General features: G+C 40.9%; 1 protein-coding gene across 1 annotated transcript; it reads right to left on the bottom strand.

The window, feature by feature from the left end:
• Window positions 1-2,821: 2,821 nt before the first annotated feature.
• On the bottom strand, window positions 2,822-20,821 carry PLSCR5 (phospholipid scramblase family member 5). The gene is made up of 6 exons (XM_024214839.1): window positions 20,741-20,821; window positions 15,198-15,349; window positions 8,884-8,926; window positions 7,688-7,908; window positions 5,883-6,044; window positions 2,822-3,028 (listed from the first exon to the last, which is right to left on the bottom strand). The coding sequence occupies exons 1-6, from the start codon at window positions 20,751-20,753 to the stop codon at window positions 2,822-2,824; spliced, it is 798 nt and encodes a 265-aa protein (XP_024070607.1). The 5' UTR covers window positions 20,754-20,821.
• Between the last annotated feature and the right edge of the window lie 3,699 nt (window positions 20,822-24,520).

The following is a 24,520-nucleotide window of genomic DNA, read 5'->3' on the forward strand; positions in this document are numbered from 1 at the left end:
ACTGAAATATTTAAGCAAGAGTATTATGTTTAACAATTGACAAATAGCCAATAATGTTCAATGAATGTTTCTTTTTTTGCACAAACACTCTTGCTCACATATAAATATACCCACATATAAATATAAATATGAGTATTTCAGCAAGGCTGGACATTCCCCCAAACAATTGTATAAGCAAAAGCCTGAGAATGTGAATGTTCATGAACAGTAAGTAGTAATGTATATGAACATGGTATAAATGAACAGCCATTCAAAATCTGAAAAAGTGGTATTGAACACTCTTAGCAGGATGTGACTATCTCCAGCCTTAAGGTATATTTCTATATTGCAATTTACATCTGTGTCTGAAGTGCAGCTAGAAAGCTCCTATTGCACAGCAATATCACAGAAAATATCTGAGTCTGCCTGATGCTTTGGTTTATTTGGTTGGTGTTTGGTTTATACTGGCTTCAGAAAAGTGCAGTCTTGAATTAAAAAGTTACCTGTATTAGGGTATGATGTGGATTAAAGCAAAGGATCTTTTCCACAACAACAAGGTGGGAGTAAACTTCTTGAGCACTGTAAGGCATTGCATACTTGAAAGAGTTGTTAGTCTCTCTCTCTCTCTCTTTCTGTAATAGGTTTCAGAGTGGTAGCCGTGTTAGTCTGTATCAGCAAAAACAACAAGGAGTCCTTGTGGCACCTTAGAGACTAACACATTTATTTGGGCATAAGCTTTTGTGGGCACAAAAGTTTATGCCCAAATAAATGTGTTAGTCTCTAAGGTGCCATAAGGACTCCTCATTGTTTTTTCTCTCTGTAATGTGGCCAAGAAACTCAAATATGCTTGTCTGACTTCAGTGAAAACGCTGGATGCTCCAAACTTTTGAAAATAGGTCACTTGTTTATGTGGCTAATTATGGACTTAGAAACTTAACTTGGGCTCCCATATTTGAAAAATCTTTGCCATAAAATCACGTGATTTATAAACCTTAGCTATGTTAACTATCTCTTAAACCCAAGCAGGTAGTTCCATCACCTCCACTGTCCCCACACAAATACATACCCATCTTAAACTTCCCCATTGGGAAATGCCAGTACATTGTTACTGTTATATTCAGTTTGTTACTGTTAATAGTAGATCTGAAAGCTACTTCTGAAATAATGGAAGGTCCCACCTTATTTGGTTAATAACTAGCACCATCACTTGCAAAACTTCAAAGGGTTCTCTAAACATAGACTTTTCATCAGTGATGCTGCAAGCCTTAGTTCTAATCTTTCATGCTTCACATGCAAAAAACATCAAAAGAGAAAAAAAAAAGAATAGCAGTTTCCAAAGCAACATTGCTCGGTTTGAAAACTGTATGTTTAGCAATACATACAATTCAAATGGGGAAATTATTATTTACATAAGAGATATTTTAATAAATACTATCATTAACTTTTTTCCTAAAAAAAAAAAAAAAAGATTTGTGCAGTAAAATATAATGTCCAAAGCTCAAGGGATGTGTAGAAGAAAATGAAAAAGAATGAGAAAGTGTCTTATGTAGAAGCCTTGAAAGGAAGAAGATCAATTTATATTCTCTCTTACTTACTGAAACACATTCTGCATATTTTATTGTTTCTGTCATCTTGCTTGTTATAATCCATCCAATGAGTTCTCAAAGAACATTAAATCCTACAAATAAATAAACTGTGAATGTTAAGGAAGATACAAAAAGGCAACAATTAATATCAAAAGCCAGACTTGAAGGCTTTTATTAAATAAAATAAGTATATTAGGCAATGACTCTCTGCCACTGAGCAATGAGAGTTATGTAGGAGGAAATCTGAAAATCTTAAGTGTCATGAGAATTATATTTCTAAGCTTGTTGCAGCCAAGAACTAGAATAAAATATCAGAATCACCCTTGTGTTTTTTTTTCAGAAGTACAGTTAAAATAGCTTTGCCTGTCTTCCTGTCTCCTCTGATCAGAGGATCCAAACTGTTTTTTGAAATCATTATGTGGCCATCATTGCTGTACCAATGTGTAGCATATTAGATATAATGCATAGGAGAAATAAATCAAGCAAGAACAGACAAAGATGCTGATTTGCCATGATAGTTGTGCACCTCAAATCTATGCACAGCCCTCTTTGCCCCTGTTCTTGAATGTTTTAAAATTCAACGTTTTACAATAGAATCTGTGAAGGAAGAAGAATATGGGCTAGGGAAAACATTATGACTCATTGGGCAGAAATATAGATAATGCTGAATAAAAATGAGTAGCTGTGGATAAAGCAAAGGATTCACCTTTTCACGGCCCTATTCTGCTCCTCAAGATACACATAAAACTCTCCTGTGAAATCAATGGGAGTTATTTATATCCTGCAAGGGGCAAATCAGGCCCAGGATCTTGAAACACCAATAAAGAATCAGTGTAATTGCTCTTCTCTCTTGGTTCACAGACATTGTAACACGTTCAAATTCAACAGTTTTTCTCATTGCCTCAGATTATCCAGGGTTCTGTTAGGTTCTGCGAGGATTAAAATATTTGATCACATCTTTTGTGACACAGGACAACACATGAAAATATCATTTAAACTGACAGGATGTCGGATGTGGTGTAACTTTATGATAAAATGACACAAATTTTAAAGAATTCCATATCAGTAAATGATAAAAAAAAAACCATAACCCATTAAAGTTACAGGTTTCTCAGCTAATAATCTTTTAGGTACTGACAATTTTAGGTTGGGTCCCAATCCCGCAACAGGATCTGAACATACCCAAGAGTCCAGTCATGTGGATCCTGTTGTAGGACTGGGGTTTTACCATAGATTGTGGGTGCTTTGGCTCCACTTTACCTAGCTTGGGATGGCTTTTCCCTCTGGTTTTGTGTACTTACTATGAGGAAACAAGCTCCAATCATTATAGCCTTGATTTTCACGTCAAGATCTACAGGAACCTGGATCCCAAAGTTAGCAGCATTGGTAAAGACATTGTTTACAAACCCAGACCAATATTTGGAAATCTTGCCAATTGTTGACATTTCATTAAGAGTTTTTACCTACACAAGAGAAAAGAGGGATTAAAAAATAGCCACACTAACGTATAGCCCCCTCCAATCCCTCCCTCCAAACAATAATTTATTGGATTTGTTATAATCAGTGCCCTGTAACAGACAAGAAAGTATTCTATTCTTAGTGGGCCAGATCTCAGTTGGTGTAAATCAGAATAGTTCATTGATTCCATTGGTGCTTTTCCAGTTTACACAAGCTGAGGATTTGGCCCAGAAGGTGAAATGAAATTTACCCCCATGTAGATAGCCAGAACCATTATTGTCCATGCTTACTAGAATTTATTATTATAATCAAAAGAAAAAATGTTTACTATTTTGAATAGTTTTACAACCTCTGCATTTCACTTTTCTGGGAAATTTTGGGAAGCCTTCCCTCCCCGCCCCCGGGGGAAGGGTTATTCAAAGCATTAGAATATGGAACACACCATCCTATTATTTTTATTGTTACTCCACCTCTCCCATCTTCACCTTGACTTGCTTGTCTCGTGCAGTTATGTCTTGTCTTTCAGACTTTAAGCTCTTTGGGGCAGGAACTGTCATCTTCTATGTTGGTACAGTGCCTAGCACAATGGGTCCTAGCCTTTGGAGGCCTCATGGTGCAATCACAATATAAAAAAACAAATGAAGAATAAAGCCACCTTTCCTTGACACTTCCTGCCTATGAAATTTCAAGTTGTCACAGAGAGAGGATCCATATTCTGTCTGAGGTGTTTTAAATGGAATTCCAGAAAAAAATCAGTTTCTGACATGTGGAAAGCAGGCTATGTGGCCAACAGCATCACCATGTATCACATTTGCCCCATTGTCTGAGATTATGATCCCAGAGGACAGAGAGAGGAGCTGGTCAACCATTCCCGTCATCTCACCTCCCTCCATTTGTACACTGAACTATTGTGCAGTTTCTAATTGTGGAAACTGCACATGCATAGCATGTCACCCTAATGTTGCTCCTGCAGAATGGATACCCTTCTCTCCATCTAAGTTACCCTCCCAAAAGCTGTCCCAATGGCCAGTCACAATCAGGCTGATTCTGTTCCCATTGGAAATCAGGGGCAAAATACCCATTAATTTCAATGGGACTGGTTCCATTGTTCCAGTGAAATAACAACTGGCACAGAGCCTCATGTGTTTAAAGCTGGGGCCAAAGAAAAAGAGCACATCTGAACATCCACAAATGTTGGATGTGAATTCAAATTTTGTGGCTTAGGCTCATCTTTCATTTTGTTTGGAGGAAAATTATTTCCCCAGACTTTTCCCATGATCAGCAAAGAGAATCTCAGCATTTTTGTCAGCTTGGCATTAAACAATAGCTTTGCAGGGCGTGTGCTGAAATTCAGTTTATGGCAGGCATGCTGGACACACATCTGCAGCATCACAACAAAGACCTGCAGCATCCACAACATCAGAAAAGCAGACAAAATTCAATTGGAAAATATATGTGCAATTGCACAAACAGAGCAGCTGCTGCCACAGCAGCAGATACAGTGGCAGCAGTTAGACACCTTCCTTTCATACCCCTATCCTCAAGCAGGATGTCACAAGATCATTGAATCTGGCCTATTCTCTGTACACAAAGAGTCAGAGGACTCTTGCTTCAGCCATGCTGCTGCTGAGAAGTATTGTGTCATCAGTGATGATGAAACAACGGAAAGAAAAGAGACAGCGGCAGCAGCTACAGTAGATTCCGCAACAATAGCTTAGATGCATATGACGCTGATGCAGCTGCCTCTGATCAATGGAGTTACTTGCTCTGACACAGAATACTGAGACATGGAATACTGAGAAATGAGATGGATTTCCTTCTGTCTCTTAGCTTCCCCTAGCCACTGACTTCGGATTGCCACTAATCAGTACCCTCATGTTTGTCATCACTTATATGCGTTGGGGCATCATGCTTATCTTTATCCATGTGAAATGACACACCAGAAAGATACTCTTTAGAGATTTGGGATCAGCAGCAGCACTGGAGCTTGTTGGAAACCAGGCTAAAGAAATTGTGAAAATGTACACAATTCTCCCCTTTTTTCACAAGGAAATTTCACTTTGACAAAAAAATTCTTGACTAGCTGTAAATAGTAGTAGCATCATGTCTCGGGACCAATGCTGCCCTAACTTCTGGCTCAGACAAATGTGTCCCTGATTGCTTGGTCATTACAGTTAGTTGGTAAATTAAACCTACATTTGTGGCAGAACCTCACTGAAGTCTTTTGGTGTGGCTGTTTAGGAGGTAGCCAGTGTAGAAGGTTGCTATGATCCCTTAATCTTGCTAAAACAGAGAGAAAGTGAGAAATCCAAAGCACTGTGATTGTCATAGCAAATTTTGTGCATGTTTTGCTCTCCCCAAACTCCTCAAATCTACTGCTTCTCAGACTTAACTGTCCTTCTGTAGAAGCAGCAGTTAAGGGGCTGTTCAATGGCAATACTACTCTTAGAATAGGTCTAAGGGTATTGAAGTCAGTGGAAAGCATCCCACTGAATTTAGTGGACTTTGGATCAGAACTTTACTGAAGGAGACTGAGACGTGATCCTGGCTCTATTGAAGTAGATGACAACACTCTCATTGATTTCAGGGGGTTCAGGATTTCACCCCAGGAGAATGTTTTTTCCTGCATCTCTTGTCACTCCTATCTAGGAAATACATGTGGTAGACTCAACTTTCAGCCTAAGATCTGAGGTTAGAAATATGAACTTTGATTTGTCACTCTGTGCACTGTTGACATCTGGTTCCTACATTACAGTAGTTCATTGGGTTTTTTTTAAGTTTAAAACCTTCATTGAATGTATCAATCAAAATATTATATTACTTTTAAACAATGGGTATTCTCTAGTGTATGATACATACCTCAAAGTCTACATCTCCAAAACAGCTGCATGTTGCATAGGGGCCAATTATTTTCAATACATCTTCTTTGCTCTCATTCAGTATAGTGAATTTAGGCAGCAGAGGGTCCCAGTTCTGGACAACATAGCCGACTATTGTACCAGGAGGGGACTGAACTTCTAACTATTAGACAAAAGTGGCATACAATAATAACGTGTAAATTTACAAGATTAATTGCCCTATTTTTAAATGCAAAATTTTAAACCATAGACATGGTATGAAAAGACTTCATAGGATAGTTTTAAATACATTGAACAATATTAACTTAATAACTGCTGTTAAAGAATAAAGTTTTGTATAATATGAAAAACCATATGTATACTGAAGCTAATGTGTTTACAATAATTAGTTAATATACCAAGGTCTATTTATATAGAGATGTTGATACTTCTGTACATCGATCTGCGTCTCTAGTGCAAATCATAATGCACCACTGAGAAAGTACATGGGCGAGTATATAAAGCATAAAATGATGAAATCAACATGTTGGACTAGAATATTCACCTTTCATAGCCAACGCATCTCAGAGTCAGATGCTTTATAGTAATGAGTGGTGCAATACAGAAAGAATCTGTGTTCTCATTCAAAGGGAGCATGCTCTTAACACAAGACTGTGGATACTGTGAAACTGTATAGAAGTGGTATTAGGACTTTCTGTGGCAGAGTCCAGGGCACTGCCATTTAAGTCAAACTGAAGCACATTAATTAAGGACCTATCTTTCCATGTACTTTACTGTCACACTGTGTGATTTGCACTGTAAAGTTACTGTTAGTCTGTGACAAGTAAAATTATATTTATTGTGCTAATTGTTCCTATAGGATTGTGTTAAAAATGCACAAAAGCAAGTTATTCAAACTATACACACACACCCATACACACATATCTCATAGGATTTATCAGGACTAATATGGACATTTTTGTACTAAACATAACAAACAGCAAGCAAACCGCCACCAAATAGGGGTGAAATCTTGACCCCATTTGAAGTCAGGTATTGCCACTGATTTCACCCATGATGTTTAATTTCTCATAAATATCAAAATGAGTGTTATGTAATCTGTAAGAAATGACAGTACTTTTACTATTCAGCTTGAAATTATGATACAATGTCTTGCATCAAACTGAAGAGTGGAAACTGAAACATACTACAAAAACACATACACTTCAAACATAGCATGGCTCACATGCTCCAGTCGTATAAATTATTGCCCCAATCCTGCACTAAGGACTGACCTCTACATGGGCTTCATTGCAGCATTGGGGCTTATCTGAGCAGTGTTGAGTGCAAGTTCTCTAATCATTTGTGGGTCTGGACTTGCAGAGTCTAATCAGATCACTCAAACCCTCTATGTTAACATGGCAAAAACCCTATGGAAATTGCCATGCAGCTAGTCTGCATCATACCCGTAATTTGAATGAAGGCCAAAGTCAGAACTTCCTTGCCTGCCATAGGCTACCTGTAATTAATGGTCTCATTCATCATTAAGGAAGTATGTTCCTTGCTAGTTACTTGTCTTGACAATTATTATTTTTATGGATTTTTTAAAAAAAAGAGGAAATATGGTCTAGCAGCCAGAGCCCAGCCTTCTGGTCTCTATGTCTCACCACATGAAGATGGACAAAACACATGGTCCTTTCTGTGCATTTTACCCATCTGGAAAGTGGGTATAATGCCAAACTGAGAGAGGTCTCGTGAGGCTTAATGAAAGTTGGTAAATAATTTGAGATACATAAATGAAAGGTGCTGTTGTTATTATTCACTGACCTCTTGCATGTAGCAAGGGAACCAGCAGCTGTTACATCTCAAGGGTCTATTCACTGTGATCACCTCTCGACCGGTGTTATCAGTAATCCTTATGGTGAAAGACCGTATAGGTGAACAGAAGTTACGATCAAAGCAACCATTTTCTTCCATTGCAAAGTAAACTCTTTGTCCCAAATGGTTTTTTATCTCATATTTGCTGCAGGTCTCCGTACCAAGTATGACTAATAAAGTAAAACAGTTAGCAAGTTATTTAGTATAATAAATTATAATTAAAGGTGGTCCAAAAGCACCTGATCCAAGTTTAGATCTAAGTTCACAGTCCAACCCTCTCTCTCTAATGTATATTGTAAGCTCTTTGGAACAGGGACCATTTAAAAATTCCTTTAAAGTAATTAAACTATGCAATTATGCAACACTAATCAGACATTGGATTGAATCTGAACACCATGGAATCTGGAAAAATTCAGATCTATATTTTTAAACCAAATTAGAGAGTGCTCAGATCAGACTTTGGTTTGACTCACTATAGAATTATAAAGTGTTGGACTCATCACTAACTTAAATAAGTGAAAAGTAATGACATGATCCTGTTCAGTTTTGCTCAGTGGCAAAACTCCTATTCATGTCAATGAGGCAGGATCAGGCCCTATGCCAATCTGCAGTGAAAAAAAATATCAAGAAACATGACATTTCATTTGCAGCAGTTAATGTTTCTAGAGTGCTTTGCAATATTAAAGCACTACATACATGCAAAGTATCATGCATTATTGTATCACTTACAGATACCTTCTGTTTCTTTAACTCATCTGATCAGAGAGCATTACATTATTTGGTAGTGTGTGAATAATTGCTAAAGAGAACAACATCTTCCCAATCCCGGAAACACTTATAAACATAAGTAGCTTTAGGCATGTGAGCAATCCCAGTGAACGCATCGATGAAGAAACTTTTATGGCTGGAGTAGAGACTCATTATTGACTTTTTCCTCTCCTTTATTGCGGTAGAACTGCCGTAAACAAAATGAACTTTCAGCATTAAACCTATCAGTGCATGGAGGACCTGATAAAATGCCCATTAAGGTCAATGGGAGTGTTTTCATTGACTCCAATGGGAAAAGGTCAGGGCATAATTTATGTTACATTTACAAAGATATCTACATGCTGGCATTGTAAAGGTGAAACTCATACACATGGTACCTTCAAGAAGCTCCACCTGCTGGTGAATGATTATCTGGTCCAGCTGTTAAAAAAATGAAAATAAATGAAAGTACATGGTGGCACTCTTATAATTTTAAAGAGATTTGGAGTTGCCACAGTAATCATTCTCATATACCTGTCAAGGATACCATATGTTCCAGCAGACCTACATTTCTTTGCTCCCAGGCCAGCAGGGGCTGGGTATACTGGGGAGCATCCTGTGTCACTGTAGTCATCTTCTTGTTAATTCAGAGGGGTCGACCTGCTCAAGAGGGAGCTGGTTCTACTCCATGCCAGCTGGAGGAACATGATATAAGCTGTGATGGTCATGTATTGTATGCATCCATTTGAAAGCAGTGACCAAATGAGTTCCACTGGGATCATGATGAGGCCAGCTGTAATTGAGGGAAATGTACAAAGGATGCAGAACCTGATTCTCTCTCCCACTCTGTCTCCTTTGTGCTGTTCTGAGTATGCAAAGGTATCTGGCCCTTTGTCCCCTGTTGAAGATTCACCTGATATGAGTGAGTCACCAGAAGGCACAGACAAGGACTTGTTGGGGACAGGGAGGAGGCATGGCCAGTGCAGACTGTGTTTAAAGTTATGCTGTAAAAAATCTGGAGATTCAGAAATGGTGGTCATCACATGGCATTCTAGGATGCCAAAATGAGCACACACACAAAAAACCACACTTCTCTCTAAAGCCAACTTGTTGACCAAGGAGAAATGATCATATGATTGATAGATTATAAACCCAGTGATAAACAGTGAATATTTTCCATGTATTTCAGAATCTCCTCCCCAGAGCTGCTGTAATGGTTTATTATTGCCTCTCAGGTATTCTTTCTGTTTTAAGAAGGGGGTGCTAATGCTGTAAAATTGACTGGCTATCACTTCAATGTCATTTTGACTGTAGGTCACCATACTAACAATTTAGCCTTTGGTCATTTCTTTTCCTTAAATTTCTGAAGGCCATCAAATATTTGGTACAAGATTTTCTCATTACTCATGGCTGAAGAAAGAAAATATGGGATAACCATATGGGATCATCGTGCCACAGCCCTCCACTATATATCACTTCTATATTTGGCCAACCTTGTGTAATACGTATTCAAAACAACTTGCAGCCAATTGGTTCGAGTCACTCCTGCAGCTCATCCAGTTTGCAAACTGAAGCTAGTGAGATAGCCTCCATGGCCTGACACTTATCTCTGAAGTACACATGCAAATAAGTGATTTCTGAATAAGGCCTTTGAACTTACAAACATTTTCTTAAGCACTTATGCTACTTGCAGCTTAAACTTCAGGAGGCATAACAAGAACCTCTTGCATCTGAAGGAGTTTAGTATAGAGCTTTGCTACCAATAAACGGGACAAATACTTTATAGGTTGCCAAACATCCTGAACATTGCAGAAATGACCCGATGTTTGAATATTGGTTTTGTACCCCAATTTGGTCTTTCACAAGACAAAACATATTGAGTGATGTTACTCTGGTAAAGCCTAGAGCTATTTTAACTGTATAAATTAATTTATTATCAAATAAAAATATGTCTACGTTTGGAGAGTGCAGTAAGGATAGCAACATGTCATGTGCTTTTTTGTTTTATTGGATTCTGTAAGAAGACTGTCCTGATCCATCGTTTATCAGTGCACTCAAGGAGCAAAGAGATTTCCCACATTGCATCTCAAAGTATCTTAGACCCTAAGATTTATAAGGGTCTATGCAACCCGCTTGACCTTAGTCCTTTTAGCAGGTTAATTATCTTTTTTTTTTTAAAGGAGGCAGTTTTGGCTATATAACCTAAACATATCTCGGCTATAAAGGTACTGGCCCAACTTTTGAAGGTATAAATGTTTGCAAGACACACTCTTTTCCTACACTTTCTTCTCTTTTGGGTACTGTCCTGTATATCTTCATAGGCAAAGCTCTCTTTGACTTCAAATATAGTTCCAGGAATGGTCCCCACATTCACTTTTTGGGATTGTGGACAATGTATAAGGCTATGATATGGGAGACAATAATGACTTGCATGCAATCTGTAACTGTAGAAAACTAAGAGATCCACTTTTCCTGAATCTTTTAAATATATGTATATAGAAAGCATGGTACCTATTCACTAAGGTGAAAAGCTGGCAAAGAAAAAGGAAAATATTTTCTCCCTACATCTTAGAAACAATTTCTGATTCCCTTTATGCATGCAGAGTAATAGATTACTCCTCAGCTACTCCCATTTATTTCAGAGGGTCTGCTTGCAGAGTAAACCTCTACTCAGTTGCAGGCCAAACCTAGAGCTAGGGGATCAGCCAAGGGAGTAGGCCTGGGAGATGGCAGAGGAGTTTTGATTAGTATGACCACCATGGGGATGGATGCCAAGCAATGCATCAGAAATCAGGGCTAAGCATTCTGAGCTCGCACCATGCCAAGCACCAGTGACCAGCATATGGGGCAGAAGATGCCCTGTTTGGGTCTGGGGTGCTGGAGCTGGGTGCTGTTTGGACTCAGTTGCCTTAGAGAGTATTAGTTTGTATATCTCAGCATCGGGACTGGATACAACGTACAATAGCTAATATGTGTGACTCCCCAAAGGGTCTTCCCTGAATCATCCCTGGAACTGATGGAGGAGTTGTCTCTGCTCATAGAAAAGTATGGTTTCGTTGCTGAGTGCAGCACTTGTTTCTGGAGTTAGTTCCTGATCCTCAGAAGGTTTGGGAGTGAACCAAGGGGTTGGGGCCTAGTCAGATGTAAGTGGGGTTTTCTCAGGCACATAGCTTGGGATTTGGGACTCCCTTAACCAAGGCTGGGTCGCCCTCACCTGAAGTGATCAAGCATAGTTCATATTCTACATTGCACTGGCTCCCTGAAGTTACATGTCCTTGTTGTAAAAAGGAATAGAAGCAGGTAATAAATACAGGAATGAGAGGAGACATCAGAAAGACTCAGCATGGTCAGAATAAGCAATGCAAAATTTGGACACCTCTCTGAAGTTTATCCAAATAACCTGAGAAACTGGGATGCCAAGCCTGCCCCTGTAGCCTTCCACCTTCTCCCACAAACCACCCCCCTACTCAATATGCTGAATACCTATCTCTATTCAATACCCCAGTGAACTTTATCTTTTGCCTCTCTCCCAGGAGAAAATGTCAGTGTAACCCCCAAGGAGTTTGCCTGCTACAAATCTCCTTGTACATCAGGAAAAGATATAGGGCCTACTCTCTCTACAGATGTGAGGGCCTCTTCTTCTGGGAAGATAGCTCTCCCACATCCAATTAGGTCACATTCTGAATTCCACTTGCTCCACCACTTGTCATGTTTGTGTTGTTAATCTTGAAAGAACTGGGGGAAGTAGGGATTTCAAATCATTGCAGAACACTGTGGTGTGTAAATTCCAGTAATTCTAATTTGCGAATCAAGTGGATTAAGTGGAAATGTAAATAGATCCCATGTTATCAATGTAGGGAACTGAGCTACTCCCAAAAGGTGATTACCCAACTAGATTGTAGGAAAGTAAAGTGCTAGAAGAAACCAACCACTAGAACAGAGGTGTCTCTGAATAGAAGACTACAAGGATTTTGGAGGCAGCAACTTCTCAGCAGTTCCCCTTAATGGGAAAGGTTACATTGGGTAAAAGTCTGCCAGCCTCCTTCCATGACCACCACACCATAGGTAAGGAATGCAGTGAAGATTGTAGAAGATCTAGGGGTCATTCTAGAACCTCTCCTATTTCAGTCACTGGGTTCAGTTTGATTCTCTTCAATGACAAGCAAGCGTTCTGGGGAGCAGGGATCCTTAATTTAACAGAACAAAAGCTCCTAGGTATTTCATTGCTATCCTTTAATAGAAGCAGCTACTTCACTTGATTTTCTGCTACTGGCACAGATTTGAAGATTTAAAGAAACAAGCTTTGAGATGCTCTCAAAAGCAAAACTGTGATTTATAGCTGGACCTAACTCTGGTGAAATCAAACCTAAATGATGACTCCTTAAAACTCCTGCCACACCTTCAGCGCACTCGGATCTAAGGGTTCTGCCTCGGAACATCAGATCTGATAAAATGCTTCCAAATGTACAGTGAAAGTGGCTATTAGAAAACCTGCAGTTGTTCAGTGGCAAGTACACAATTGTTTCAGAGCGGTAGAGAAGGTCTTCTCTTCTATTTCTCTAGACTGGAGAGAAACTTAAGGATAATCAGAGAGATGATATACCCATTATCTGAGGAGGCCATGATGGTTACATCACTCAGAGAAGCAGCCTGATTATTGGATTAAGTCTGGGCATGAAGTCCAGGAAGCCCGGAGCTCTTCATGGTTCTGACAGTGATTTGCCGTTTGGCCATGTGTCAGATTGAAAATTTCTTTTAAACAAGGATCATAGAATTTACTGTCTTACCTCACTGGGGTAAGTTGAGGAATAATTAGTTAAAGTTTGTACAGAAAACTGAACACGTAATATGCTAAGTATTTATTATTACCATCACACTTAGTCCTTGACTGAAACTGCTTGCTCCACCATCCCTGAACTAATGCTCATGGACTCACCATCATGGCTGTAAAGCAGGGGTGGGAAAACTACGGCCCGCGGACCACATCTTGCCCGTGGGACCCTCCTGCCTGGCCCCCGAGCTCCTGGTCCGGGAGGCTAGTCCCCGGCCCCTCCCCTGCTGTCCCCCCTCTCCCACAGCCTCAGCTCGCTCCGCTGCCGGCGCAATGCTCTGGGTGGCGGGGCTGTGAGCTTCTGGGGCAGCACAGCTGCAGAGCCCAGCCTGACCCGGTGCTCTGTGCTGTGTGGTGGCGGCAGCGTGGCCCGGCTGCAGCCAGGCGGCACGGCTGTAGCGCCGCCAGCCACCGGTGCTCCAGGCAGCATGGTAAGGGGGCAGGGAGCAGGCGGGGTTGGATAGAGGGCAGGGGAATTTGGGGTGGTGGTCAGGGGGCGGGGGTGTGGATGGTGGTCGGGGGGAAACAGGGGGTTGAATGGGGGCAGGGGTCCCGGGGGGCAGTCAGGAAGGAGGGGGGGTTGGTTGGGGGGCAGGGGGCAGTCAGGAGACAGGGAGAAGGGGTGGTTGGATGGGGCATGAGTCCCAGGGGGGGGGGCAAATAGGAGGTGGGGGTCGGGGCCCCGCCCCCCCCCCCCAACCGGCCCTCCATACAATTTACAAAACCCAATGTGGCCCTCAGGCCAAAAAGTTTGCCTGCCCCTGCTTTAAAGTAAAGAACAGATTCTGAATGGGGTGAAAAACAATTACTATTCCCTTTAGGTGCCCAGTTTCATTAGCTATCTAATACTGACAGTGTTTTCAGTAACAAATAGACACTACACAGTAATTTAGGCTGCAAATGTAAAATACATTATTTTTCCTATCAAATCCTAATGTGAATAGAAATATTCTCATGTATTTATTTCAGTTAAAGCCTTTATGGATTGAAACATTCCTTAGCCCTGTTAGAATGTTGGGAGCCAAACTCAACATCTGTCTAGTGCATGAGAATCAGAGCTGCACATTCTAATTATCAGACTAGTTTCACTGTCAAAACGGAGGGCCTTTTCTTTCCCCCTCCCACATGCTGATCAGTGGGAATAGCTGTGGAGTAAAGTACTACACAGTTTGAATAATGGTGGCAAAAGCAGGTCTTAAGTGAAGTGCAGACAGGACTCAAACAGCATATGTGGCAAGGTGATCAAACTTTAAAATGCTTTCATTCTGAATAGTCTCAAGTGTTCCTGGGAACACACCTGAGAATGTTTTTTGTCAAATAGACTCTTTCGTTTGAAGTGGCCTCTTGGCTATGAAGTTTAAAAGATAAAAAACAATTTGCAATCATTGAAGCCTATTATGCCAATCATTTTACAAACCACAATTTGCTAGACACAAGGATGGTTTTGGACACAGTCTGTATAGGTGGCCATCTAAGATGCCATGATACAGGGATACTTATGGCTCTGGGAGAAGTACAACTATGGGCAGAAATCATCTGACTAAAAGACCTTCATGCTCCTCAAAATGTGGGCTCCATTTTAGAGCCTTGTTTTTCTCTCTATGAAGTCAATGGGAATTTTGGTAATGATTTCCATGGGAGTAGGACCGGGCTCTTAATCAGCTGGAGGGAGATTGGGGAAAAGAAAAGAGAGGTAAGGCATGACAAGGGGAGGGGAAAGAGACCCACTTTATTGAGTCATTGAGGAATGAAAGTGATGGCAGAAGTAACCATCCTGCCCTTCCTGCAAGTCTAAATTAATTTCAACGTTTTCTTTCATTTCAACACAAACATAAGCTATTGAGGAAAAAAAATGTTATTAAAGTTTAGAGACAACAGGACCTGGCTCAGGTATTCCAGACCAGGAGGCAAGCTGTGAGGAGGCGGTGCATGCTTCCAGGCTTTTGTAGGTTCAACAGGTTTATTTTGGCTAGGAAGGTCTGGAGAACCCGGGAGATAATCCTGAAAGATTTTGTTTATTTGTCCTTGAGGATCTGCAGGAAGGAAAAAAAGACTTAATTAAGTTTTAGATTATACAATTAAGATATGATATTTGTTGCCTAGGTAACTTAACTGTTTACTTTTGTATCATTTTTATGTAGCTGTATCTATCAATGAGCGTGTCAGAATTTTGCAGGAATGGGATTTCTATCAACTTTGTGGTAGAATGTGGACGCTGTTACAGAGACACAAAGAGAGCAAAACCATGCACATGTACATTATATTATGCTGGAAGCTGAGTGATACCTCACTGGTGGGGCAATAGCTGCCCCTCATTCTGGATAAATGTAACACACACACAAGACTGGTCAGAAACCTGAGCTATGTGGGCAGAAGAGTTTCCCCGAGGGCTGAATGCAAAGGAAGGGGGATGGCTATTGTTTGAGAGAGCTGTGTGACAGAGAGAGAAGGAGCAGAAACACCATAGCCAAAGAAGGCAGCATCAGAGACAGTCTGAGAAGTGCTTGTCATGTGACCTTGTGAGAAAGCTATGAGAGCACTTTTGGCTTGGAACTCTGAGCAGAGAAACTGTCTCCGGATCTTTGATTCCTGTGTGCAGGGAATCTGGACTTCATAGTCTGTAATGAAACAGGATTGCATCAAAGAAATACCTGACTCTATCATTAATTTCTCCTCCTAATGGAAACAACCCAACAAGACTGCTTGGGTAAAATGGGGTAACGGTTTATATACTGAGAGTGCCAATGCAGTATCCTCTTTAATGTTTATGGTTTTATTAGTGCATGATAGGCTTAATCTGAGAGAAACCTTCTCTAGAAAGTAAATGGCTTGTCTGGGATCTGAGGTTCCCAAAGCTGGCTTTTTTTTAAAAGGATATCAACGGCTGCATTCCTGTTACAATGGTTGGGCCTGATTCTCCACACTGACAAAATGGTTTTAACCAATGTAATGCCATTGATTTAAATGGTGTTACACCAGGGTGAAATTAGAGTATTAGAAGATGAGGCTTTATCAGTCTGTGCACTTAGGGATTGATCCTGAAAACACTCACTATTACTATATACTGTTACTCACACCTTCTTGTCAACTGTTTGAAATGGGCTATCCTGATTATCACTACAAAAGTTTTTTTCTCCTGCTGATAATAGCCCACCTTAATCGATTAGTCTCATTAGAGTTGGTATGGCAACACCCATTTTTTCATGTTCTCTGTGTGTGTGTATATATATATATATCGTCCTACTGTATTTTCCACTGCATGCATCTGATGAAGTGGGCTTTAGCCCACAAAAGCTTATGCTCAAATAAATTTGTTAGTCTCTAAGGTGCCACAAGTACTCCTGTTCTTTTTATTAGACAGTGTTTGTTACTTTGGGTAGTCCTATTTAAGGTAATGAGACTACTTATACTTGCAAGTGGCTGTACGATTGGGCCCTATCTTATACCACCAAACGCCACCAAAGTCAATATGTGTGCATATTGAAACCAGGGTTTCTTCAGGTATGTTAGCAACAAGAAGAAAGTCAAGGAAAGTGTGGGCCCCTTACTGAATGAGGGAGGCAACCTAGTGACAGAGGATGTGGAAAAAGCTAATGTACTCAATGCTTTTTTTGCCTCTGTCTTCACAAACAAGGTCAGCTCCCAGACTGCTGGACTGGGCAGCACAGTATGGGGAGGAGGTGACCAGCCCTCCGTGGAGAAAGAAGTGGTTCGGGACTATTTAGAAAAACTGGATGAGCACAAATCCATGAGGCCGGATGCGCTGCATCCGAGGGTGCTAAAGGAGTTGGGGGATGTGATTGCGGAGCCATTGGCCATCATCTTTGAAAACTCATGGCAATCGGGGGAGGTCCCGGATGACTGGAAAAAGGCTAATGTAGTGCCCATCTTTAAAAAAGGGAAGAAGGAGGATCTGGGAAACGACAGGCCAGTCAGCCTCACCTCAGTCCCTGGAAAAATCATGGAGCAGGTCCTCAAGGAATCAATTATGAAACACTTAGAGAAGGGGAAAGTGATCAGGAACAGTCAGCATGGATTCACCAAGGGGAAGTCATGCCTGACTAACCTAATTGCCTTCTATGAGGAGATAACTGGCTCTGTGGATGAGGGGAAAGCAGTGGATGTGTTATTCCTTGACTTTAGCAAAGCTTTTGATACGGTCTCCCACAGTATTCTTGCCGCCAAGTTAAAGAAGTGTGGGCTGGATGAATGGACTGTAAGGTGGATAGAAAGCTGGCTAGATCGTCGGGCTCAACAGGTAGTGATCAATGGCTCCATGTCTAGTTGGCAGCCGGTTTCAAGCGGAGTGCCCCAAGGGTCGGTCCTGGGGCCGGTTTTGTTTAATATCTTTATTAATGATCTGGAGGATGGTGTGGACTGCACTCTCAGCAAGTTTGCAGATGACACTAAACTGGGAGGCGTGGTAGATACGCTGGAGGGTAGGGATCAGATACAGAGGGACCTAGACAAATTGGAGGATTGGGCCAAAAGAAACCTGATGAGGTTCAACAAGGACAAGTGCAGAGTCCTGCACTTAGGACGGAAGAATCCCATGCACTGCTACAGACTAGGGACCGAATGGCTAGGTAGCAGTTCTGCAGAAAAGGACCTAGGGATCACAGTGGACGAGAAGCTGGATGTGAGTCAACAGTGTGCTCTTGTTGCCAAGAAGGCTAATGGCATTTTGGGCTGTATAAGTAGGGGCATTGCCAGCAGATTGAGAGACGTGATCGTTCCCCTTTATGCGACATTAGTGAGGCCTCATCTGGAGTACTGTGTCCAGTTTTGGGCCCCACACTACAAGAAGGATGTGGAAATATTGGAAAGAGTCCAGCGGAGGGCAACAAAAATGATTAGGGGTCTGGAGCACATGACTTATGAGGAGAGGCTGAGGGAACTGGGATTGTTTAGTCTCCAGAAGAGAAGAATGAGGGGGGATTTGATAGCTGCTTTCAACTACCTGAGGGGGGCGGTTCCAAAGAGGATGGAGCTCGGCTGTTCTCAGTGGTGGCAGATGACAGAACAAGGAGCAATGGTCTCAAATTGCAGTGGGGGAGGTCTAGGTTGGATATTAGGAAACACTATTTCACTAGGAGGGTGGTGAAGCACTGGAATGCTTTACCTAGGGAGGTGGTGGAATCTCCTTCCTTGGAGGTTTTTAAGGCCCGGCTTGACAAAGCCCTGGCTGGGATGATTTAGTTGGGAATTGGTCATGCTTTGAGCAGGGGGTTGGACTAGATGACCTCCTGAGGTCCCTTCCAACCCTGATATTCTATGATTCTATGTATATAACAGAAAGGAAAATCCATCTTATGAGCCCAATTCTGATCTCACACTGGTTTTACCACTGATTTTAGTGCAGCTAAATTAGTTATACTGGCATAAATGAAAGCAATGCTAGGCCCATTGTGTTTAAACAACAATGCATTTTATTAAACTGAGCCTCCACACTTAGGGTAGGTCCACATTACCAGCCCAATTCGGCGGGTAGAGATTGATCTTCTGGGATCGATTTATCGCGTCTCATCTGGACGCGATAAATCGATCCCAGAAGCGCTCCCCCGTCGACTGCAGAACTCTTGCTCACTGAGAGGAGGAAGCGCTGTCAATGGGGGAGCTTGCCTGTGCCGCATGGACCCGCAGTAAGTAAACTTAGTTCGATCTAGGAAACGTCGACTTCAGCTATGCTATTCTCGTAGCTGAAGTTGCATTTCCTAGATCGATCCCCCGCCCCAGTGTGGACCAGCCCTTAGATTCTGTGAGTGTCCCCAAACAGATCGTTTCTATCAAGTGTGTGACAATACTTAGGCAGAATGGGGTTTTAGCACCAGAAGGAGCTGTGGCTTTAAAGTTTTCCTTTGCTGTTATGGGTTTAAATGAGATCCTTTAGCATTATTTGAACATAGTGTAGCTGATTCATCATTTAATCATATTTTGATCTTAATTTATCTTTGCAGCTACTGCTTTCTTTCAAAGTCTGAGACTACAGGAAAAAGAAGGAAGCCCTTTGAATTTCTATCTGGCTTTTAAAAATGTATAACTCGGTTATGAATATTTTATAGGTGCTTCTGCATCATTTCACCTCACAGGGTACTGTTGCTCTAACTCTTTTACATGAAATGCCATGAAGTCTTATTGACCAAGTGCTAGTGTCATTCTTGAATAGTAATAAGAAATAAAATGACAAACTGCAGTTTTGTCCATCGCATTTAAGTTATCAAAAAATCAAACAGCAAATACATTAAATATTGATGGAAAACTAAGATACTTTGAAGCTTTGTCTATTTTTGTGCTTATTTTGTGAAGGTGTTTTTCTATTTCACTTATGGTAAGTGAACATTTAAGATAAACAAACAGATTGGACAGTATAATCATAATTTGTAGAATTATTGGCCACTGTCTAGAAGTGTATTACCATGTTTCTTTACTGTGGAAACTCTATGCTAGAAGGCTACATTATTCAGCTGTTTCTGCTAACTACTGTACATTAAAAATATACATGACAAATTCCCCATTATAACTTCAATAGAAATATGCAAGTCTTCAAACTCCAAAAGAAGAATATTTCAAAGCATGCAGCAATAATACTATAAAAACTACTTGGTACCCAAGAACATCCTTAGTGTTAAGTAGCATTGCATTTATAAAGTTCTAGCAAAAAAGATAGTCGAAAACTGACAATCCTATATAGCAAATTGTTGGAACTCTGATAGACCCCCAAATTCTGCTCCCACTGCACCTGTACAACTCAATGGGGTATCTTCAGTGGAGTTGTATCGACATAAAGAAGATCTGAATCTTGGCTCTTTCTGTTCAGTTATATCATTTGATAGCATGTGCAAATGAACTTAGAAGGATTTTATGATTAACTGACTGCAATTTTCACTTGCAGTTTTGAGGAGCCAACTGGCTCCAGCTAAAGACAATATATGACAAGAATGAACCCAAATATAGCTAATCTGACTAAATGCAATTAATCTTCAAAGATTTCCTTTGTTACTTGGTAGCAGGATTGTGACACATCTTGAAAATGAGCATCATCTGCTGACACACTATTTTCAAAGTTGACTATGGAAGAAGTGTGTGCAAAATATGTTAACCTTGGATCAGTGCATACCCTTTCCACATATTCAATGCCAACTATACAGGCAATGGTACACATAGAAATATGAACAAACACCTCAAAGGTTAAATGCAAATGCTACTTTTTATTTAATATATTTTATTCAATTAACATTTTATTATCGATTTTACTCTCCTTAGGAGCATCTCATATTCTGAAAAACAAAAAAGGTGAAACAACCATGCTTTGGATGATGTGGCTTTAGTCTGAACCCCTCGCATTTAATAAAATTGCTGGAAATTTAAAAGACTGTAGTTTTCTGTAAACATGATATAAAAATACAGGCTATGTATGCACTTACCTTGAGAGGCCATGAAGCTGCCTGAGTCACTTCTTCAAAGGAAGCCAGGTTAAAAGAAAAGGCTTTTCTTGTTGCAGCAAGGGGGGTGGTGGAGAAGAAGCACAGCATGCACAAAACTTCAGAGGGTCTGTCTACTTCATGTCAGCTTACAAAAGAACTGGAAGGAAACGTATCGCGTTTCTTATGTTCCAGGACTATGCATTTTATGTGGATGGACAACAGGGGGAGATGGTGCTAGCAAACAAGAAAAATATTACTCATTTTAAAGTCATTTTGCATCAATGAAAACAGGAAAGGGGCATCACCAGTACAAAGAAGTAAACTTTAAGTGCCTGCTGGTTAATTTAAACACATGGATAAGACTTAAGATTCTCCTTTACACTGTACTGTATCTGTTTAGGTATTTGTATTCTAAGACTAGACAAATTCTGTCTTTGTAATTCTGTCTTTATGTTTCCATTTTCCCAGGACATCTAAGAACAAAGGAGCTGGTGGTTTCCTCACAATGAAAGTTTCTACAGTTCAGAGAAGGAAGAGCTACATAAGATTTTTCTTTTATTTATTTTTCTTGTAGCATCAACTTCCTCTAACCAAGGATGCTGGCTTTTCTACCAAATGAGATCCAGAACAGGGTACCATCTGCTCTCCGTGCATGGATCTAGGATCTGTGGTACACAGTGCATTGTTCAAATTACATTTATGCAGTTAAAAAAATGGCAAATTTTGCTCCAGATGAAGCCTACTTTAAGTCAAAATGTCATGCTAGTAATTACCTGCATTGCACTGACAGAGAAAGGGAGAGAGGGAGACACAGTAACCTTGACTTGCCAGCTCATATTTCTACCTCAAGTGACCAAGTCACCATGGAGATCATACCCATGTGATCTATAGACAGACATGATTCATGACTGCTGAAATGGTGGAGACTATAAATAGTGTCAGAAGAATTAAAGTATTTTGGGCCAAATTCTGCTCTCATATACACTCATTCAAATCCAACTGATTTGAGAGGGTTTGCTGAGGTGTAAATAAGCAGATTTTGGTCCACTGTTTACAATTCAGGCAAGTTTCTGAGAAGCCTCTTTTAAAAAATTAATAAGCTCAAGCTGATTTTTACTGACAGGAGTTCTAATCAGAGTACTACACACAAAGACCCCAATCTTCCACTGTAATGTCTTGGAGCGTACTCACCCAGTGTGGGGAATCTCAGATAGCATAGAGTTATTGTAGGGGCTCCTATGACACCCCCTCCACCCTCCCTCCAACTATGGTGGGAAGTAGAGGAGAAGAGGGTGTGGCTAGGCATCCCTGCACCCCAGAAATTCTGGGTTGCTGATACTGACAAGGCTATATAAATTCTGCCTTGAAAATGGCTCAAAGCCTTGCCCACCCAGAATCAGGGATTGGGAGGAAACAAACATTGCTTAAAGCCACATTGTGACTTCCCTCCCTTTTCCCCTCCTACCCAAGTTGGTCCAGTGCAGAATGTAGAGGCCCAAGAATCTGACCCAAGGAGTAAACACAAATAAAACTTAGGAAACAACCTGAAGTAAACAGAGATGGGCAAGCTCCCGATGGAAAGTGGTGACCTTAATAAACTTGCAAGATCAAGGTGAAATTTTCAAAGGTACTTCAGGGAGTTGGCTGCCCAACTCCCACTGACACTTTTAAAAATAGTTAAAGAGGGTTAATTCACACCCAGAAACCACAATAAACTTCACTTTTGCCTGTATGCAAAACCAGCTTTATTTCATCAACCAAATGTGCATAGATCTATTAGGAGTTTTTTTCTACAAAAGCTTTTGGAAACTCACCTAGTAAAGAAAGAAAAGATTTCCTTAAACTCCCCCCTCCCATCCCGAATGAAAAAAACAAAAACCTTGACTCTAAAGCAAGAGGAAAGAAATATCATGGACGTTGTTTCAAGCAGCTAAAATGCATTTAAGAAAAGGTAAAAATACATGATGTTTTTGGATTAAAATTTTAACAAAACAGTCTCTATTAAAATGTAATCCACAATGTGGTCAAAGGAAAACCTGACTAGGAACTGAAGGAGCAGCTGGATCTACAGTGAAGAAACATGAGATGTCTGAACAGCTCACTTTCCAGCCACAGCAGTACCTAACCCAGGTACAGCATGCCTGTAATGTGCTCAGGAATCTCACTGTAATTTATCTGCTTGGATGTATGAATGAGTGATGATGCTCTCCAGCGCCTGGCCCACAGAGTGGATATGGGACTGTTAGCACTACTAGCTAAAGAAACTTTTCAGCTTGAGACCAGTGTTTTAAGAGCTTGAGGATCAGCTCTCCATATGTGCTTTCTATAGTGATTGTTTCTGTCTGCAACACATGGACATTGGAGAGACAAGGTAGGTGATGTAATATCTTTTATTGGACCAACTTCTGTTGGTGAGAGAGACAAGTTTTTGAGCTACAGAGAGCTCTTCTTCAGATCCGGGAAAGGAATTCTGAACGTCCCAGTTAAATACAAGATGGAACACTTGTTTAGAGTAAGTATTTAGCACATATTCTAAGCAGTGTGTGACTTGAAAGTTTCTCTCTCTCACCAACAGAAGTTGGTCCAATAAAAGATACTACCTCGCCTGGTTTGTCCCTCTAATATCCTGGGACAGACATGGCTACAACGACATACAACACATGGACATGTCACAGTGAAACTTTGTAGTGTGCACAAATAGCCCAACTGGGCCAATTTTAGTCCCTGCCCAATCATCCATATGCCATTGTGGCAGTGTATAGGGGGCCGTTCAGGAGCTCTGAGGGTCTATGAGAGAATTACTAGGTGCAGGAGCAGCCTGGAACCAATGTATGTTTCCTAGATTCTCCCCACCACCTCCTCCTCTGCCAAGCCTTGGAGGAGACATGCTGGGAGAAAGCCGGGGGCAGAAGACTAGGGGACATGCTTGTAGTTCTCTGCAAGATTCTGGGCTGCTGGGAAGCCCACAGGCAGAGCTGGGAAGGCTGTCATTAGTTGGAGCTCCCCAGGAGTTCCTCTAACTTGTGCTGGAGGCTGTTTCAGCACCTGAGGCAGCCCAGAATCCAACCAGCTCAAAGGTGGTGTAAAGTCACCTTTGCCTGTCTTCCCCACTCCTCCTGGTACTGCAAGTTTTGTGCAGGTGCAGCACAGAATCCAGCTCATTAACTCCAGGTGCAATGATTTTACTCCTGTGTTTATAGGAACAGGCCTCTGGATCACTATGTATTTACACCTCTACCGCGATATAACGCGACCCGATATAACACGAATTCAGATATAACGTGGTAAAGCAGCACTCCGGGCGGGGGCTGCGTGCTCCAGCGGATCAAAGCAAGTTCAATATAACGCGGTTTCACCCATAATGCAGTAAGATTTTTTGGCTCCCGAGGACAGCGTTATATCGGAGTAGAGGTGTATTCCTCTTTCAATCATTTTGTATGAGGATTAGCTAAAGTAGTGCCCTCCTCAATGGTTACTTATGGAACCTTTATCTGTTCTGCAGTAATTCCTCTTCCAGAAGTGGAGGCAAGAAATAAGTATAGATACTGTCAGGAAATAATGGCCTTGACTTGCATTAAAAATGGTTCAGTTGCACGCATAGAATCTACAGACATCATAAGGGAGGAGTCATTTTCATTATTGTTATTTCTAAAGTACTGTTGGTGTGGATGGTGCTTTGAGAGTTATAAAATGATATGTCCTTGCCACAAAGAGCTTGCAATCGACACTTTTGCTTCTGGCATAATTTCTAAATATTTACCTCTTAGCATTTTCTAAAAG

Source organism: Terrapene carolina, unplaced genomic scaffold (assembly GCF_002925995.2).
Source record: "Terrapene carolina triunguis isolate 2854851 unplaced genomic scaffold, T_m_triunguis-2.0 Scaffold88, whole genome shotgun sequence".
Lineage (NCBI taxonomy): Eukaryota > Metazoa > Chordata > Testudines > Emydidae > Terrapene > Terrapene triunguis.

Excerpts from the sequence above, each read along its gene's own strand:
- PLSCR5 (XM_024214839.1), bottom strand. Across the intron at positions 7,909-8,883 it reads GCAGGTGGAGCTTCTTGAAG|TCATACTTGGTACGGAGACC; the intron begins GTACCATGTGTA and ends TTACTTTATTAG. Across the intron at positions 6,045-7,687 it reads TCCCTTGCTACATGCAAGAG|TTAGAAGTTCAGTCCCCTCC; the intron begins GTCAGTGAATAA and ends TTTGTCTAATAG.